Raw genomic sequence first — 15962 nt, 5'->3', positions numbered from 1 at the left:
AACCCCCTTTTATATGATATACTAGACGGCCTATGCTCGTGCTGCGCACAGGCCCAACACTTTAAATTATAGTGTATTTATGTGTATGTAGTTATTTTTTAATAGTAATAATATATATATATATTATGTTCAAAACACGATTAATATAACATTACGTTTGTGCTCCGTATCTAAAATTTTATTATATTAATGTTCGCTATGAACACAAAATCGGCAAATTTATTAATATTTTTTAAAAGAGAAGACTTGTTTAAAAGGAGATTATTTTCTTCTCTTTGAGATAAAACAATAGCAATATTTAGGCATCAGTTGATACTTTCAATTTTAATTTGATTAATTTAAAGGTGTAAAATACTTATTATTTTTTATCAAATTTTGATTTGGACAATTCTAATTCAAATTATTAAATTAATTTTACATGTTTAAAACGAAACAAAGTAGAAATTGATTTTTTATTTAAACGAAGAAATACTATTTTTTAATTTTTAGTAAATATTCTCGGTTTAGCTCATTTTACTTGTCATGTTGTCTTTTGCATGGTTTTTTAAGAAAACGTCGATTACAATTATAATTTGACTAATTTACCTTATTCATTATTTGATCTGCATTTGATATATTTTTTTTTACGACATTAATTTCTTTTCACATTTATTAGAGTAAAAATAAAAATAAAAAAGTAATTAAATTCTATCTTATTTTAAAATATAAATATTTTAAGTATATTTATTTTAGTAAACATAACAAATAAATGACATGGCAGAATAGCAAATACAACAGTTTAATATACACTACTTAGTCTTTTGAAGAAAAGCAATTTCATGGATTGACACGCACGTGGTAATGAATTCATCATTATTGACTTAATGAGATACATTGGAAATTACATGAATATTGTTTGATTTTTTAATAGGGGGTGCCCCTTTTTTTTTGGACATTATTAATTTGCACTATTTTTATGCATATATATATACTATGTTCAAAACACGATTAATATGACATTATAGTTTGAACTCCGTATCTAAAACTTTATTATATTAGTGTTTACTACGAATACAAAGTTTGCACTTTTTTTTGACATTATTTTTTTTTAATATGGGGTTCACTTTTTTTTTTTATATTACTTGATTTTATTAATATGGGGTCCACTTTTTTTTACCGTGAGTTTGGAGATGGTGGGATTCACTTTTTTTTATATTGTTTGATATCGTTTAGTATGGGGTCCACCCTTTATGGGGTGCATTTTTTTTTTTTACATTATTAGTTTGTACTATTTTTATGCATATAATATATATACATATACTATGTTCAAAACACGATTACTATAACATTGTAGTTTGTGCTCCGTATCTAAAACTTTATTAAATTAGTGTTTGCTACGAATATAAAGTCTGCACTTTTTTTTTAACATTATTTTTTTTTTAATATGGGGTTCGCTTTTTTTTTTTTTTTTTTTTTGATATTGCTTGATTTTGATAATATGGGGTCCAATTTTTTTTCCCATGAGTTTGGAGATGGTGAGTTCCATTTTTTTTCTTCCTTTTTTTTATTGCTCGGTGTTATTTAGTATGCCCCCTTTTTTTAAGGGACAACGGACGACGAAGCATGGGTCTAAACCCATGCTTTATATAGTTTTTTTTTATATTGCTTGGTGTTGTTTAGTATGGGGCCCACCCTTTTGGACATTATTAGTTTGCATGCATATATATATATATATATACTATGTTCAAAACACGATTAATATAACATTATAGTTCATGCTTCATATCTAAAACTTTATTAAATTAGTGTTTGCTATGAATACAAAGTCTGCACTTTTTTTTTTACATTGTTTGTTTTTTTTAATATGGGATTCACTTTTTTTTTATATTGCTTGATTTTGTCAACATGAGATATTATGTTCAAAACACGATTAATATAACATTGTAGTTTGTGCTCCGTATCTAAAACTTTATTATATTAGTGTTTGCTACGAATACAAAGTGTGCACTCTTTTTTTTGACATTGTTTGTTTTTTTAATATGGGATTCACTTTTTTTTTATATTGCTTGATTTTGTTAATATGGAGTTCACCTTTTTTTTTCCCGTGAGTTTGGAGATGGTGGGTTCCACTTTATTTACTTTTTTTTTTTTTTTAATATTGGTTGGTGTTTAATATGGGGACCACACTTTTTTTTTAAATGCTTAATTGGTTGGTGTTTTTTTTGAATTTTTTAATATTGGTTGGTGTTTAATATGGGGACCACACTTTTTTTTAAAGTTATTTTAAGTATGTTATTGTACAATAATTTCATTTGCTCCCACTAATAGGTTGATACGCATGTGGCAATAAATTCATCATTATTGATTTAATTGTTTGATTTTCTAAGCACTTTTGTATTTTAAGTATGTTGCTGTACAATAATTTCATTTGCTCCCTCTAATGGGTTGATACGTATGTGGCAATGAATCCATCAGGCTATATGGGCCCACAATTGTTTTTCTTTCAAAAATTGGAAAACGAATATATATATATATATAAGTATTTTAAGTATGTTGCTGTACAATAATTTCATTTGCTCCGCTAATGGGTTGATACGCATGTGGCAATAAATCCATCACTATTGATTTAATTGTTTGATTTTCTAAGTATTTTTATATTTTAAGTATGTTGCTGTACAATAATTTCATTTGCTCCCTCTAATGGGTTGATACGCATGTGACAATGAATCCATCATTATTGATTTAATTGTTTGATTTTTTAAGAACTTTTTTTTTTAACATTGTTTGTTTTTTAATATGGGATTCACTTTTTTTTCCCGTGAGTTTGGATGTGGTGGGTTCCACTTTTTATTTTTATTTTTTATTACTGGTTGGTGTTTAATATGGGGCCCACAATTTTTTTTAAATATTAGTAGTTGTTTAAAATATGTGGGCCACAATTTTAATTCCCACAAATATTAGTAGTTGTTTAAAATATGTGGGCGCACAATTTTTTTTGGGCCCACAAACGGACGACGAAGAAGTGAGGAAACTCACTCTTCTATATAGTTAACTAGATGGCAGCACGGGCCCAACACTTCGGATTATAGTGTATCTATGTATATATAGTTGTGTTTAGATAGTGATAATATATATATACTATGTTCAAAATACGACTAATATAACATTATAGTTTGTGCTCCGTATTTAAAACTTTATTATATTCGTGTTTGCTACGAAAATTTATTAATATTTTTTAAAAGAGAAGACCTGTTTAAAAGAAAACTATTTTCCTCCCTTTGAGATAAAATAATAGCAATATGGGGTCCACTTTTTTTTTCCGTGAGTTTGGATGTGGTGAGTTTCACTTTTTTTTTAATACTAGTTAGTGTTTAATATCGAGCCCATAATTTTTTTTAATACTGGTTGGTGTTTAATATGGGGCCATGAAGAACTTCTTTTTTTTAATTGTTAATAAATATTTTTTGTTTAACTCATTTTACTTGTCATGTTATTTTTTACACGGTTTTTTAAGAAAACGTTAATTAGAATTATAATTTCACTAATTTACCTTATTAATTATTTGATCTCCATTTAATATTATTTTTTCTTTTATGACATTAATCTCTTTTCACATTTATTAGAGTAAGGAAAAAATGAAAAAGTACTTAAATTCTATCTTATTTTAATATATAAGTATTTTAAGTATGTTGCTGTACAATAATTTCATTTGCTCCCACTAATGAGTTGATATGCATGTGACAATGAATCCATCATTATTGATTTAATTGTTTGATTTTCTAAGCACCTTTTTTTTTTAACATTGTTTGGCTTTTTAATATGGGATTTTTTTTTAAATATTGCTTGATTTTATTAATATGATGTTCATTTTTTTTTCTCGTGAGTTTGGATGTGATGAGTTTCACTTTTTTTTTTTATAATATTAATTGGTGTTTAATATGAGATCTATAATTTTTTTTTTAATATTAGTTATTATTTAATATATATAGAGCCCATAATTTTTTTTTATTAAATTGAAACGGACAATGAAAAAGTGAGCCCAACCGATTCTTTCTATATAGTTAGCATAATTATAAAATATAAATACAAATATAATATATATATATAAAAAAAAAGAAGAGTATACTCACAATTCGCTACTACCCCTTGTGTGTTTCCGTGTACAGCAGACGGCTTCTACCCGAAATCGGCAAAATTGGCCGACGTTGAAGTTTCCGATTACAGCGACTATGAAGCTCTCATTTTCCCTCTCTTCAAAACCCTCTTCCAACCTCAGAAACCAGCAACCCTCTTCTTCTACAACCTTCTCTGCCAACAATTCCTCCTCAAACCCTACCGAAAAAGAATACGTCACCGAATTCGACCCTTCAAAAGCCCCTTCATCTTCCACTAAACAAACACTCATAATCCCTCCAAAACAAAACGAATGGCGCCCCATCAAACGGATGAAAAATCTCGACTTACCAGATTCAACGGCCACAGATCAACCACTCCAATTCGAAATTGACAACGGCGGCGCTACTGCCGAACCAACTGTAGATGGTATCTCTTACGGCCTCAATGTTCGCCAATCCGAAAACCCTAACCCTAACCCGAATGCGAATTCGAAGCAGTTGATTGATCCGATGTTGCGTCAGTTTAAGGAGGATTTGAAGAGGTTGCCTGATCATAATGGGATTGATGAGTATACTGATATGCCTGTTGAGGGATATGGTGCTGCTTTGCTGAAGGGTTATGGTTGGGTTGAAGGTAGAGGGATTGGTAGGAACGCCAAAGAGGATGTTAAAGTTGTTGAGTATAAAAAATGGTCAGCTAAAGAAGGGATTGGTTTCGTACCTGAAGTACCGAAAAAAAAGGGCGAAAAATGTAGTGTTAAAGTAGATAATGTTGAGAAGAAAGATCGAGAAAATGGATCGACAGGGTTATATGTAGGGAAAGAAGTGAGGGTAGTGAGAGGAAAAGAAATGGGGTTGAAAGGGGTTGTTTTGGAGGTGAAAAGTGGTGGGGATGTGGTGGTTTTGAAAGTTGCGAAACGAGATGATGAGGTGAAAGTTAAGGTTCGGGATGTGGCGGATTTGGGTTCGGTGGAGGAGGAGAGGTGTTTGAAGAAGTTGAAAGAATTGAAGATTAGAGAAGAAAAGAGTGATCTTGATGAAAGGAGAAGTAGAGACGAGGGGACGATAGAGAGGAAAAAGGAAAGTAAAAGAAGTAGAGATGAAAGGAGTGATGATAAGGTGTCTTGGCTTGCTAGTCATATTAGAGTTAGGATTATAAGTAAGGATTTAAAAAGGGGAAGACTGTATTTAAAGAAAGGGGAAATTATGGATGTAGTTGGGCCGACTAGTGGTGATATATGTATGGATGAAACTAGGGAGTTGATACAAGGTGTGGATCAGGATTTGCTCGAGACGGCTCTTCCAAAGCGTGGTGGTCCCGTTCTTGTTCTGTATGGTAGGCACAAAGGTGTGTATGGTCACTTGGTTGAGAAGGATAGTGAGAATGAGACTGGAATTGTCCGAGATGGTGATACGAAGGAGTTACTCAAAGTAAGACTGGAACAAATTGCTGAGTATCTTGGAGATCCGAGCTATATTGGTTATTGATCCCAGTCCTTGTGAGTAGAAATTTGGCATTGATAGGATGAGGAATTACTATACAAATCAAAGGTATTGAAGTTTATACTTCCTTGGCCTCTCATGTTATACAAAAACACACATTATCTTTTCTTCTTTAATGATGTAAGTGCTTTGGAGGTTGTCTTTGTGATTTTGATGCATTTTAAGTATTGTTGCTGATAGTTTTTCTTTTAAGCACTTTTAGTTATTAATTCAGTTATTTCATTTTTCCTCCTCTTTAATGCTATAACAATCTTCTCTGTTTGTTCTAATCTATTGCCTTAAATTTAATAAACTTTGATTATAGCAACAATTTAATGAACTTTGATTATAGCAACTCTTCTTGCATGAAACTAGCTTCCGCCAAGTTCCTTTGGTTCTTCAGTGAAACAATTGATGCACAAGTTTGCTCAAAACTCTATTCACCAGTTTGACACTTAAAACAATCTACAGAAACAGAGTTGGAGTTGATAGTGGTAGCATTTTGGATCTCCTAGCCGTTTCTCTATCCTTCATCTTGTATGGAGTCACTGACTGCAGCAATGGTAATTCATCCCCAAATTTCACACCAAAATTGTATAAAACCAAGTGGACTGGAAAAAAGGTATCTCCTATACTAGAATCTTCTTCGTAGGAGTGCATTGCAGAACTGCGGATTCCAAAAATGTATCCTAGTCAAATCAAATAGAGGCGTCAGTAAATATGGCTTCAGCACTGCCCTAGTGCTATCAACACCAATGTTACCAATTTCAAAATAAAAATAAAAATAGAGGCGTCAGTACATTTTACCTTTGCTGCAACGTGTTTCAATTCTAGCAAACCACAGAAAGATCTGTACAAGTCTTAAATTTGCAAGGGACTTTCTTAGGCGATGTGCCTATATTTGTAACGTATGCTTGAATATCAAATGTAGCTGATTAATTAAGTGAACTCTCCCCAGCACACTTCAGTGATTTATTTTTCCATCCTTTGGTTATGCTAATGATATCCTCAACTAGTTTTTGCAGGCTTAGTTTCAGCTTGCTAGAAATAGAAAGACCCTAGGTATTTTGATGGTAGTTAACCATTAGCAGACCAACCGAGTCCATATACTAGAATTAGCTAATCTACTGATGCATGTGTTAATGTAAAGATGCATATTCTGTTAATATAATGATGCAAATTATATTATTAGTTTATTATGGATAAGAATTTATTTAGTAACACTTATCTCTTCTACGTGATAATTGATTCTACACTTATTTGTAATCGGAAGAGGCGAATAGCGTAATAATAAGTTTTAACGAGTAAGGTAACCGAAAGGACTTAATAAAAAGAGCATGTTTCAGTTCAGTTCAAACATATATTTCTGGTTCGTTAATATTATTATTTTGACGATTAAATTGTATAACCGATAGGAGTACATTTAATTGTTCGACTTTAGTTTGTGCAGGCTTAGTTTCAGCTTGCTAGAAATAGAGAGACCCTAAGTACTTTGATGGTAGTTACCATTAGCAGACCAACCGATCCAACCAAGTCTTCTTCCTCCCTCATTTGATATTCCTGATAGATGAACACATTCTTTTGCTAGCATCAGCATAACCTTGAAATTCTTGAAAATCATGCGGCAAGCCTTGATAGACGTAAATGTGACTGCTCAGTGGCTCTAATATTGCAAAATCTGTGTGAATATGTGTTGTAATTTTCACTCTTGACATCTCCAATAAAAATCAGAAGTATGAGCACGAAAACTTATGTTGAAACTGGTCTGTGAACACGTCCATTCCAGTGGCAGAAGGCTGGAAAAACATGCGCCCCCCCACCCCAACACCCACAACCAAAGCCCGCAACCACTGCCAAATAGCCCACTGGAACACCACCTCACACTGAGAATCTTGCAGTAGCTAAGCGAGTATCAATGCAATTGACAAAGAGTGGAAAAAATTCAATAGGATTCACTGAAGAAAGGCAAGAGAGAACCTGATTACTTACCATTCTTGTAACTAACATGTTTAGGTGATACAGTCTGCCTAAAATTTCGTAGGAAAGATGCTGAACAGATTAGTATATTTGAAGCTGACATCTTGGGGCTCTTGTGTAGCCATACTTACGGGTCAGAGTAAAACAAGTTATACTTCTAAGAGAGGTGGAGCAAGCGCACTATGCTATACCATTGTTGGGTGAGCGAAGTGGTACACTTATTCTTCAGCCAAAAAATGGCGCTAGAATATTCAATGCAATGTGATGAAACATTTGGTTGTTTTTCCTGTTTACAGCTACTCTTGAAATTTGTTTGGAGCATTCAATTGCTGAATTGGTTAATTCTGGCATATTTTGGACTTGCATCATTCCACATAGCTGTATCAATAGTGTCAATGTGGAGTCTCTGTGCTATTTCTTTTTTAGATTAATAATGCTGTGTGGCTGTGATGTCTTCCATGAAAAGACTGCTTCTATCAGGTTTACGGTTAGTAGCACCGTATAATGATAGAAGCAACAAGTACTAGGGGTTTCTATCAGTATTTTCTTTTTTGATAAGGTATGATTAAATTAGTTCTATCAATATACTAAATTTTCTTCCTTTTATCTTTTACCCTTTCCTGTAGTGACAAGTTTAGCAACGTTAGATGTACAGTTGCAATCCTGATCCTTCTATGCTTAGGTTCATATCTTTTTGTTCTTGGCACTTAGTACCTTAACTGTTTGTGGCTTCTAAGGTAAGCTCTTGGTAACATATGCAAGTGGGGATCTTAATTTGGTTATCGGACTTGCCATATGTGCACTGATGTCGTTGATTCTTGATTGACTATCCCGTGTTGTGGTTTAGAGACAATGCTCTGAGAAGCTCTGCGTTATTAACTCAGAAGAAAAGTATCACATTACCAATTAATAAAGCATCTGAGAAAAGTGAAAGTAGTTTGAAGCCCTAGCAATTGTAATGCACATCTGGAATACATTTCCATTTATATTTGAGGTTCTTTAGTTTGTTTTTATATGCCTGATATATGGGTATTGAGTGAGTATGGAAAAAAATGTTGTCCATACTTTGGGTTTGGGTTAGAATTGATTTACTAGTTAGCAAAGTGAGGATGTACCAAGGAGAGTAACATGATTATATCTCTCATATCTTGTCTTCTCACTACGACGTATATAACGCTTTACCTTGGTATTTCTAAAAGGGGATGTTGCCTCAAGTAGATCCAAACACATTGGGCTTTGACTTAGCTGATAGTATTGTACGGTCATAATTATGCTCTTTGCCAACCAAACTACACTTGCATTTGAAATTGCTCTACTGTAGTTTGCTCTTCTGAAAGCCCTAGGATTAAGCCTCTTGGATGTTCTGTTCATGTACGCTTACGAAGCTTGTGATGGAATATGCAGGAAACACTGGTCTGAAAACACTGGTTCATGTATTAATGAAGGTGCTGAGCAGGAAGTCACATTTGCTGAAGAAGACTCGTGTTGCTTATACATGTATTTTAGCTCATCTGGATTGTACATTTCGTAACTGCCTGAATTTCTTCGATATATGAGGGTTCTAATTCGTATAGTCAATTTGGAGATTTTTTTAATTAAAAGACCACCGATGGAAATTGTAATTTGGTTTCTCGTAGGTTAGGCAAAAAATCAAATCAGTAAAATTTAATTCTGTGAATTAGTGTTGCATACTGTGTTTGCTATCAACACCAAGCAAGTATTGATAGCGTGTAAATGTGCTGTGGAAAAGAATTTTGAACTGCTAAAGTTGTATTTACCAGCTAATTGTTTCCTAGCAGGACTCTTTTTAACTTTTTCACAGAAGATTGGAGATATAGTTGACTAATTGTACGAATCATTGAGAAATTGTAGCACATCAGTGGACAGCAGGAATACTTTTTTGAAAAACTGACGGTATGAAATTTTTTGAAAAATTGCGGATGAATTTAGGAGGCTCTTTTCAACCTCTATAAATACAATAAGCTACATAGATGTATTAATGTGGAACTCCTAATTAAAGCCCTTCATTTAGCTGTTCCAAACCAAAGATTGCAACGATCATCACTGAGAAGCTCTTCATTAGCTGCATACAATGATTTATGCAGCTACATGAGAATTCAGAAGTCCAAACTTCCACACTGCTTGCTTTGTAAACTTTGTGTTCCATTCGCTTGTTCCATATTCGGGTTACGTTCGCTATTGATCCCTCGACTTCGCCCGATCCCTAATTTTGGTAAACCACGATTGAGGCCCTCAAGCAAGACACATGCTTTGCACCATTTCTGCATAATTAAACAAGGAATGGACAAGTCAGGATCCAGTCAGTTAAATGCAAGTATTAGCAAATAGCCTATTCTGTACAAGAATAAGTTAGTAAGAAACATCATTTATAACATCCCTGCAAGATGAAATAGTAGATTTAATAAACGTAAGAGACAAGAAAAATAAGTCATTACAGATGGGGAAAAAAGATCTTTGCAAGCCGGTAAGTTAAAGGCCGTTGATGACAAAAAGGTTTCTGTCACATAAGCAGTGACAGTAATCCATCTATCTCAACACGGACTAACAATACTTCAGAAGAAAATTTTAACCAGTCAAGTTTTGCTCATGCACAGGAGACAGATGGATCACAGTCCAATGACAGCAATAATGTCTTGAGGAAGTAATTACCATTAAAGGGGAAGCATACTGATCGATCCACTAAACAAATTAAACTTCCAAGATTCTAGAACTCTCGAGTATCGCAGAATGTTAGGCAGTAGAAGAATCATCTTTACCTGGCTGGATATATAACCACATCTTTCACAAGTTCCTTGTTCTGGCATTTTTGTAGAGGTGGAGATCCGAAAGTCTTCACCTGATTTGATAATGTCGAGAATGGCTCTTGGTCTGTCATTATGATTACTTAGTTATTTGTCAAGAACAAAAGCATTTTGCATCCATAGAAAGACTACTTTATACAACATAATCTTTTGACAAAATTTTCTATTATTAAAAGAATTCAACTGGGAACTACCTCATTCTTTCTAAATCTTTAATGAACTCACGAGCAAAGCCACGGTAAGCATTAGGGGAATAAATGCCTGCATTTTCATACAACTAACTTTTTAGGATGAAGCACAAGGATATGACACAAAGCTAAACAAATTAGTGAGATAATATCAGTATTGGATCATATGGCCACAATAAAAGAAACAAGCACTTGGACTGCCACTTGCTCCAGACAATTATATTGAAAATCTGTTTGACACGTGCAGCGGAGAGGAAGCCCTAAGGATGTTGAGTGCTCAGACCTTCACAATATATATACGTAAAGAAGTGTCCAATAACCAGAAATGAAAGTAAAATCCTAATAAAAAGATGGCTGGCATCTGCAAGAATTTCAAATATTTACTATATTTTGAGAAAAAGCAACAAAAAAGAACTATTACTAGTAGATGATATGTAATCTTGTTAAGTGCAAGAAGAATGTATAATGAGGTAGTTGCAGATTCAAAAACATCCAAATTACTGCTTTTTCCATCCCATTCTAATTGATTAGGTCAACTCTCACAAAGCATAAGAGTAAAATTTGGTGGATATAGTATTATACTGAATTTGATTAAAAAGAACTTCAAATAATAGTTTGAAGTGAAACAGTAGGTCGGAAAATATCATATCAATTATGGGACAATACAAGGTAGCATAGGTCTTTATTGTTGGATCTTTGGGAGACAATGTTTACCATGGTTAAGCTAAAAGTAGCTTTGATCAAAATAGGATGGAGGGAGTACTTTAGTCCAAATGCTGCTATTTCATATAATTCTAGACAAAATATATTTGAGGTGTATTTTGCAATGTAGATAGTATCTGGTATAAGACAATCATTATGTTCAGTAAAGGGAAATAGAATGATCAAATGTTTAGCCATAAGTCAGCAAGAACTCTTTGCTTTTGGTTTTGGGGATTATTCCCCTGAAAAAGTATACTCAGATCAAGATGGTGCATGAAGCAGCCAATTTAGTTTCTCTCTCATCCTTGATCTATTTTCTGACGCATAAAAGTAGAAACAGATTCAAGGTTCTTAATGTATTCTAGATAACTCCTCTACCCAGCCTTCTAAAATGAATTAAAACATTATTTCCTTTCAGATATTGAGGGAATTTTTTTAATAACATGCCCACATTATCTCATACCCCACTTCTTCCACAACACCTGACACGGACAGACATGACCACAACAGACATTCTTCAACAAAATGAACGGAAATACTAACAGCAAATAAAGAAGACCAGAAGTCCTAGTACTAGAACTGAAAGTTGAAGGAAAGAGAATACACTTACATTCTGTAGAGAAGTAGTCCAGCTTTTTAAAGTATGCATACGTAACAGCAAGTTAAGGCAACACAGTCATAAGTGATCACAATCAGAAAACTATGATTTTAACAAGGAAGATGCAGCCGCTTGGGGTATATACTATATAGTAAGGGGTAGCCCAATAAAATCCTATAAAAGAAAAGGATATATGACAATTTCCTTCTCATATGTGTATTTGAAGGGCTTGCATCTGGGTATTGGCCCATCTTCTCCGGTAATTATCGATGTGCATCTACTCAACCTGGTTTATTAGAGGTAAAAACCAGTCAATAATTTGGGAAGAACAGAAGGAAGAGAATCATAAAAAACTAAATTACAATTATTTTTACCTTGCAATATCACCTCGTAAAATATTTAAAAGGACTGTTTCAGCAATATCATCTGCATTATGTCCGGTAACGAGCTTGTCTACCTTTAGCAATGCAGCACCTCGATCAAGGGCCTTACAAATGAAAACTAATCACTATGATATCTATATTACCAGTTTCAACGAAGTAGCAAGAAACTGCAACTGCTAGTGGAAAAGAAAGTATTCCGAACATATTTACTACAAAAAGAATGCAAAGAAAGCCGCTTCAGAAGACTGAACTAAGCTTGGTCATTCTCATATTGAGAAACAGAAAATTATGTTAGCCACAAGGTAGAGTTCCACATATTTCAAAAGCTGTTTGCCACTCTTGCGTATAACTTATGTGCAATGAATTGTGTGAATTGTGTGCTGAATGTTGGAGAAATTTATGCAAAATATAATAGTCAAACCCAAAGGCAAGTGTGTGGAATTACCTGCCGACGGAAAACACCACAAAATGTGCAGTTGTTCTTCAAGCCTATCAATTTCACTATTTCGTCCATTGTCCACCCATACAATTCGCTGTAGGAAACTACTTTTAAAGGAAGTCCATACTGAAAAGAGAAGATTGCAATAACACGGTCACAATAAGTTGAGAAAATATAGAGGTTAAAATTTGTAAGTTAAAAAAATTAAACTCATCTAGCGTAGAAACTGTAGATGCCGCAAAGCCACAGTAAAACTCAGAAAATGACAACTACAGATGCTGATGTGAAAATGCCATAGTAACTATTCATTAAAATTACAAAGGAAGAAAGCCATCATGAGAGGAGAATAAAACTATAGTCAAAGAACCAAGAGATATTGGTGGAAGATGAGAGCTCCTCAATTTAGAACAAACAGCAACTATGCCCCATTTCCAAGTTAGTTGGCGTCGACTATATGAATACTCACTATCATTCGCTCCATTTGATGTTTCACTCCTATATTCAATAATTTATGTTCTCTAGTATTAGAAGCTCCCAACATTTTCTAATGACACAGAAATCTCTAACAAGATTAAGAAAACTCCAAGCACACGCTGGACTTAAAGCAAGCCTACCAAACTTGACTAAGCCATAATCCCAACTAGTTCGTTTCCTCAACGTCATTTACAGGCAGAAGAAGAAGAAAAGAGAGAAGAAAACATCAGGGAAATTATGTTTTCAATTTTCACCGAGTATTGCTTAACGCTATGTCCTGGAAAAGGATACGAAATATCAGCACTTCAAAAAAATTGTGCACCAGCCAATGCGAATATATGAATCTCCCGTGACTCTAGTAAAGAAAGGGATTATGAAATAATAATATCTGGACAAGTTATGGAGTCCAGATATTTAGTTGTGATCATTAAACATATAATTCCATAAGCCAGAGAATGTTTGCGAATAGCAAGTTCCTATTGAACATTACTGAATCTGGAAGTAGAAAAGAGTTGCGATCATCTTCTTTTGCATTGTCTTTTTGACATGAAAGTGCAGATGAGATCGTCTGTGACCATGCAAGACACCATTCTTGCCCTTGCTGCTTTGAATGAGATGGTTCAAACTCAGATGCTGGTAAAGAAGGAGAGGTAAAATTTGGAATTTCTCTGATGTTTGACAATACTATAGGAAATATGGTTTTAATATAAATGCCTTACGCAAAAAAAAAAAAAAAAAAAAAAAAAAAAGGGCAAAACGCCTTACAGCTGGTATATGCAAATAGAACTTGGCCAAGAAAAGATGCGTTGATGATTCAGCTGCACTATTAATATTCGGAGTTCGTTCAGACTAGTTTAGGCACTATGATTTATAAAGGACAGGGTTCCATTCCTCTTCCCCACCAAAGGATTGTAGCATCTAGCACAAGATGGCTAAACAAGCTATGTCCCAAGATATACACAGACTATATTAAACAAGTTCAAAAGAAGAAAAAAAACAAGTGACATAAGTTGGCCTTCGCCCAGTTTTACTCTCATAATTAGTAACAAAGCCAAAGATAAAGATGAAACATAGGCAGATCACAAAGTTAATAGTTGTTTAACTAGACCTAGGAATTCAAACTAACAGCTTAACAAGATTATTTTCCTTGCCTGTATTTCATTTCTTTTGACTGTTTCGAGAGAGTCATCCCTGTAACCAGTTATTCCTTCATCCACTGACAGTAAGAAGAGATCCAATCCATAGTTGTGTCTACGGTTCAACTCTGACATTACATATGCAAGCACTGTTGAATCTGCAAACAAACCCCATTACCATCACACCTGAGATTAATTCCATCATGGAGGAAAGAAGGCGTGCTTAAAATGAAACATCATTTATCACATATGAAAAACATCCTGTGCAAACTCAATTCCAGTTAACAGAGCAGCTCTCCACTATAGGAACTTTTACAACAGCAGCACATTAACCAAGGTGACGACATACTAATTTTGACAAGCTTAATGGGGTTTGCAATATACCGTACAAATCAATGTTCATTACAGCTCGTTTGGTTGGTTGCTACCTATTGTATTGTATCATATTGTTACTTTAAACACAATGTTTTGATTGTTATTTGACTTTTATAGCAGCGTATCGTTAAGTCCATCTTTATATAAAAACGACAAGTCACATCTTATGTAACAACCGATCTGGTGTGATCGTGTCGTTACCCTTTTATTAATTTCGTTTTGCATTTGCTTGTTGTTTAGTAATCCTATTTTATCATTTACCCACCCTTTTTTAATAATAATCCTATCTGGAAAACCATACAATATCACACGATTCATTTTGAAACAATATGTAACAATCATCCAAACAAGCTGACCTTTGTTATAGTGGGTTATTTTAGGACACCCGATACATTGCTGGTAAGTGATAGTGGATTGTTGTAGGACATCCGCAATAGAGTCAAGAAGGGTAATACTATATACTCCCTCCGTTCCATAATAAGTGGTGTTTTTAGCTTATGCGCACCTCTTAAAGAAATTGCTCGCTCCTAGAAAATTAGGAGTGTTTTTGCTAACTTACCCCTAATTCAATTCCTAGAAAAACAAAGCTACTTTATGATTCTTGATTACGTAAATAAGGGTAATTTTGGAAGAATAAGATCAAATTCTTCCTGAAATCCTAAAGCACCACTTACTTTGAAACATAATGAAAAGCTTAAAACAACATTTCTTTAGAAACAGAGGGGGGTATTAGCAACTTTATTGTCCATTTCAAAATGTATGGCATAACAAATTTAAACTCTCAGGTCAAAGATATCTACTACAAGAGACACAAATAAGTAGTTGGTAAACAGACCTTTACCACCAGAAGCTCCAATAGCAATGCGTTCACCAGGGTTGAAAAGGTGATTATCAACAATAACTCTATGAATCTCATCTTCAAACACTGTATAAAAACACTCCCTGCATATCTTTTCATAGAAAGAATACAACTTTAGCTGCTACTTTTTTAAATATGAGAAGCAAAAAACAAAAGCAGTGATTACTTGTTCAAGGGTTTTAGGGCGTTTTAAGGCGGCGCGTTTTTCATTACAGAGAGTACACAGTTTGCCCTTTGGCTTCGCTGCCTTTTCCATATTTTTAGCAGTCTGATCTGAGGGCTGTCACCGGAGAAAGCACATATATATTTTTAGTTGTCTCGTTATCTCAATGTTGCCTCGTTTATGCATTCTTAAGGGAAAAGGGTCAAAAAGACCTCTCTACTTTCAAAAAAACATACACCAAACTTATTTTGCATAAAAAATACCCCTCTC

The 15962-nt window shown here is 33.9% G+C and overlaps 2 protein-coding genes across 4 annotated transcripts; one reads left to right on the top strand and one right to left on the bottom strand.

Moving 5' to 3' along the window:
- Window positions 1-4094: 4094 nt before the first annotated feature.
- Window positions 4095-9231, top strand: LOC132635554 (protein MOS2-like). Of its 3 annotated transcripts, none has more exons than XM_060351984.1 (3): window positions 4095-5645; window positions 6048-6198; window positions 8958-9231. In XM_060351984.1, the coding sequence occupies exon 1, from the start codon at window positions 4209-4211 to the stop codon at window positions 5580-5582; it is 1374 nt and encodes a 457-aa protein (XP_060207967.1). In that variant the 5' UTR covers window positions 4095-4208; the 3' UTR covers window positions 5583-5645; window positions 6048-6198; window positions 8958-9231. The 3 variants fall into 3 exon arrangements, with proteins under 3 accessions (XP_060207967.1, XP_060207968.1, XP_060207966.1); XM_060351985.1 differs by having other exon boundaries at window positions 5952-6198; XM_060351983.1 differs by lacking the exon at window positions 6048-6198.
- A 134-nt stretch (window positions 9232-9365) lies between these two features.
- LOC132635555 (cytoplasmic tRNA 2-thiolation protein 1) lies at window positions 9366-15874 on the bottom strand. Its single transcript, XM_060351986.1, has 10 exons — window positions 15696-15874; window positions 15506-15620; window positions 14311-14453; window positions 12692-12811; window positions 12238-12350; window positions 12057-12149; window positions 11876-11916; window positions 10570-10636; window positions 10331-10442; window positions 9366-9835 (listed from the first exon to the last, which is right to left on the bottom strand). The coding sequence occupies exons 1-10, from the start codon at window positions 15783-15785 to the stop codon at window positions 9671-9673; spliced, it is 1059 nt and encodes a 352-aa protein (XP_060207969.1). The 5' UTR covers window positions 15786-15874; the 3' UTR covers window positions 9366-9670.
- Window positions 15875-15962: the final 88 nt, after the last annotated feature.

Source organism: Lycium barbarum, chromosome 4 (assembly GCF_019175385.1).
Source record: "Lycium barbarum isolate Lr01 chromosome 4, ASM1917538v2, whole genome shotgun sequence".
Lineage (NCBI taxonomy): Eukaryota > Viridiplantae > Streptophyta > Magnoliopsida > Solanales > Solanaceae > Lycium > Lycium barbarum.
This window is presented reverse-complemented; position numbering and strand designations above follow the sequence as displayed.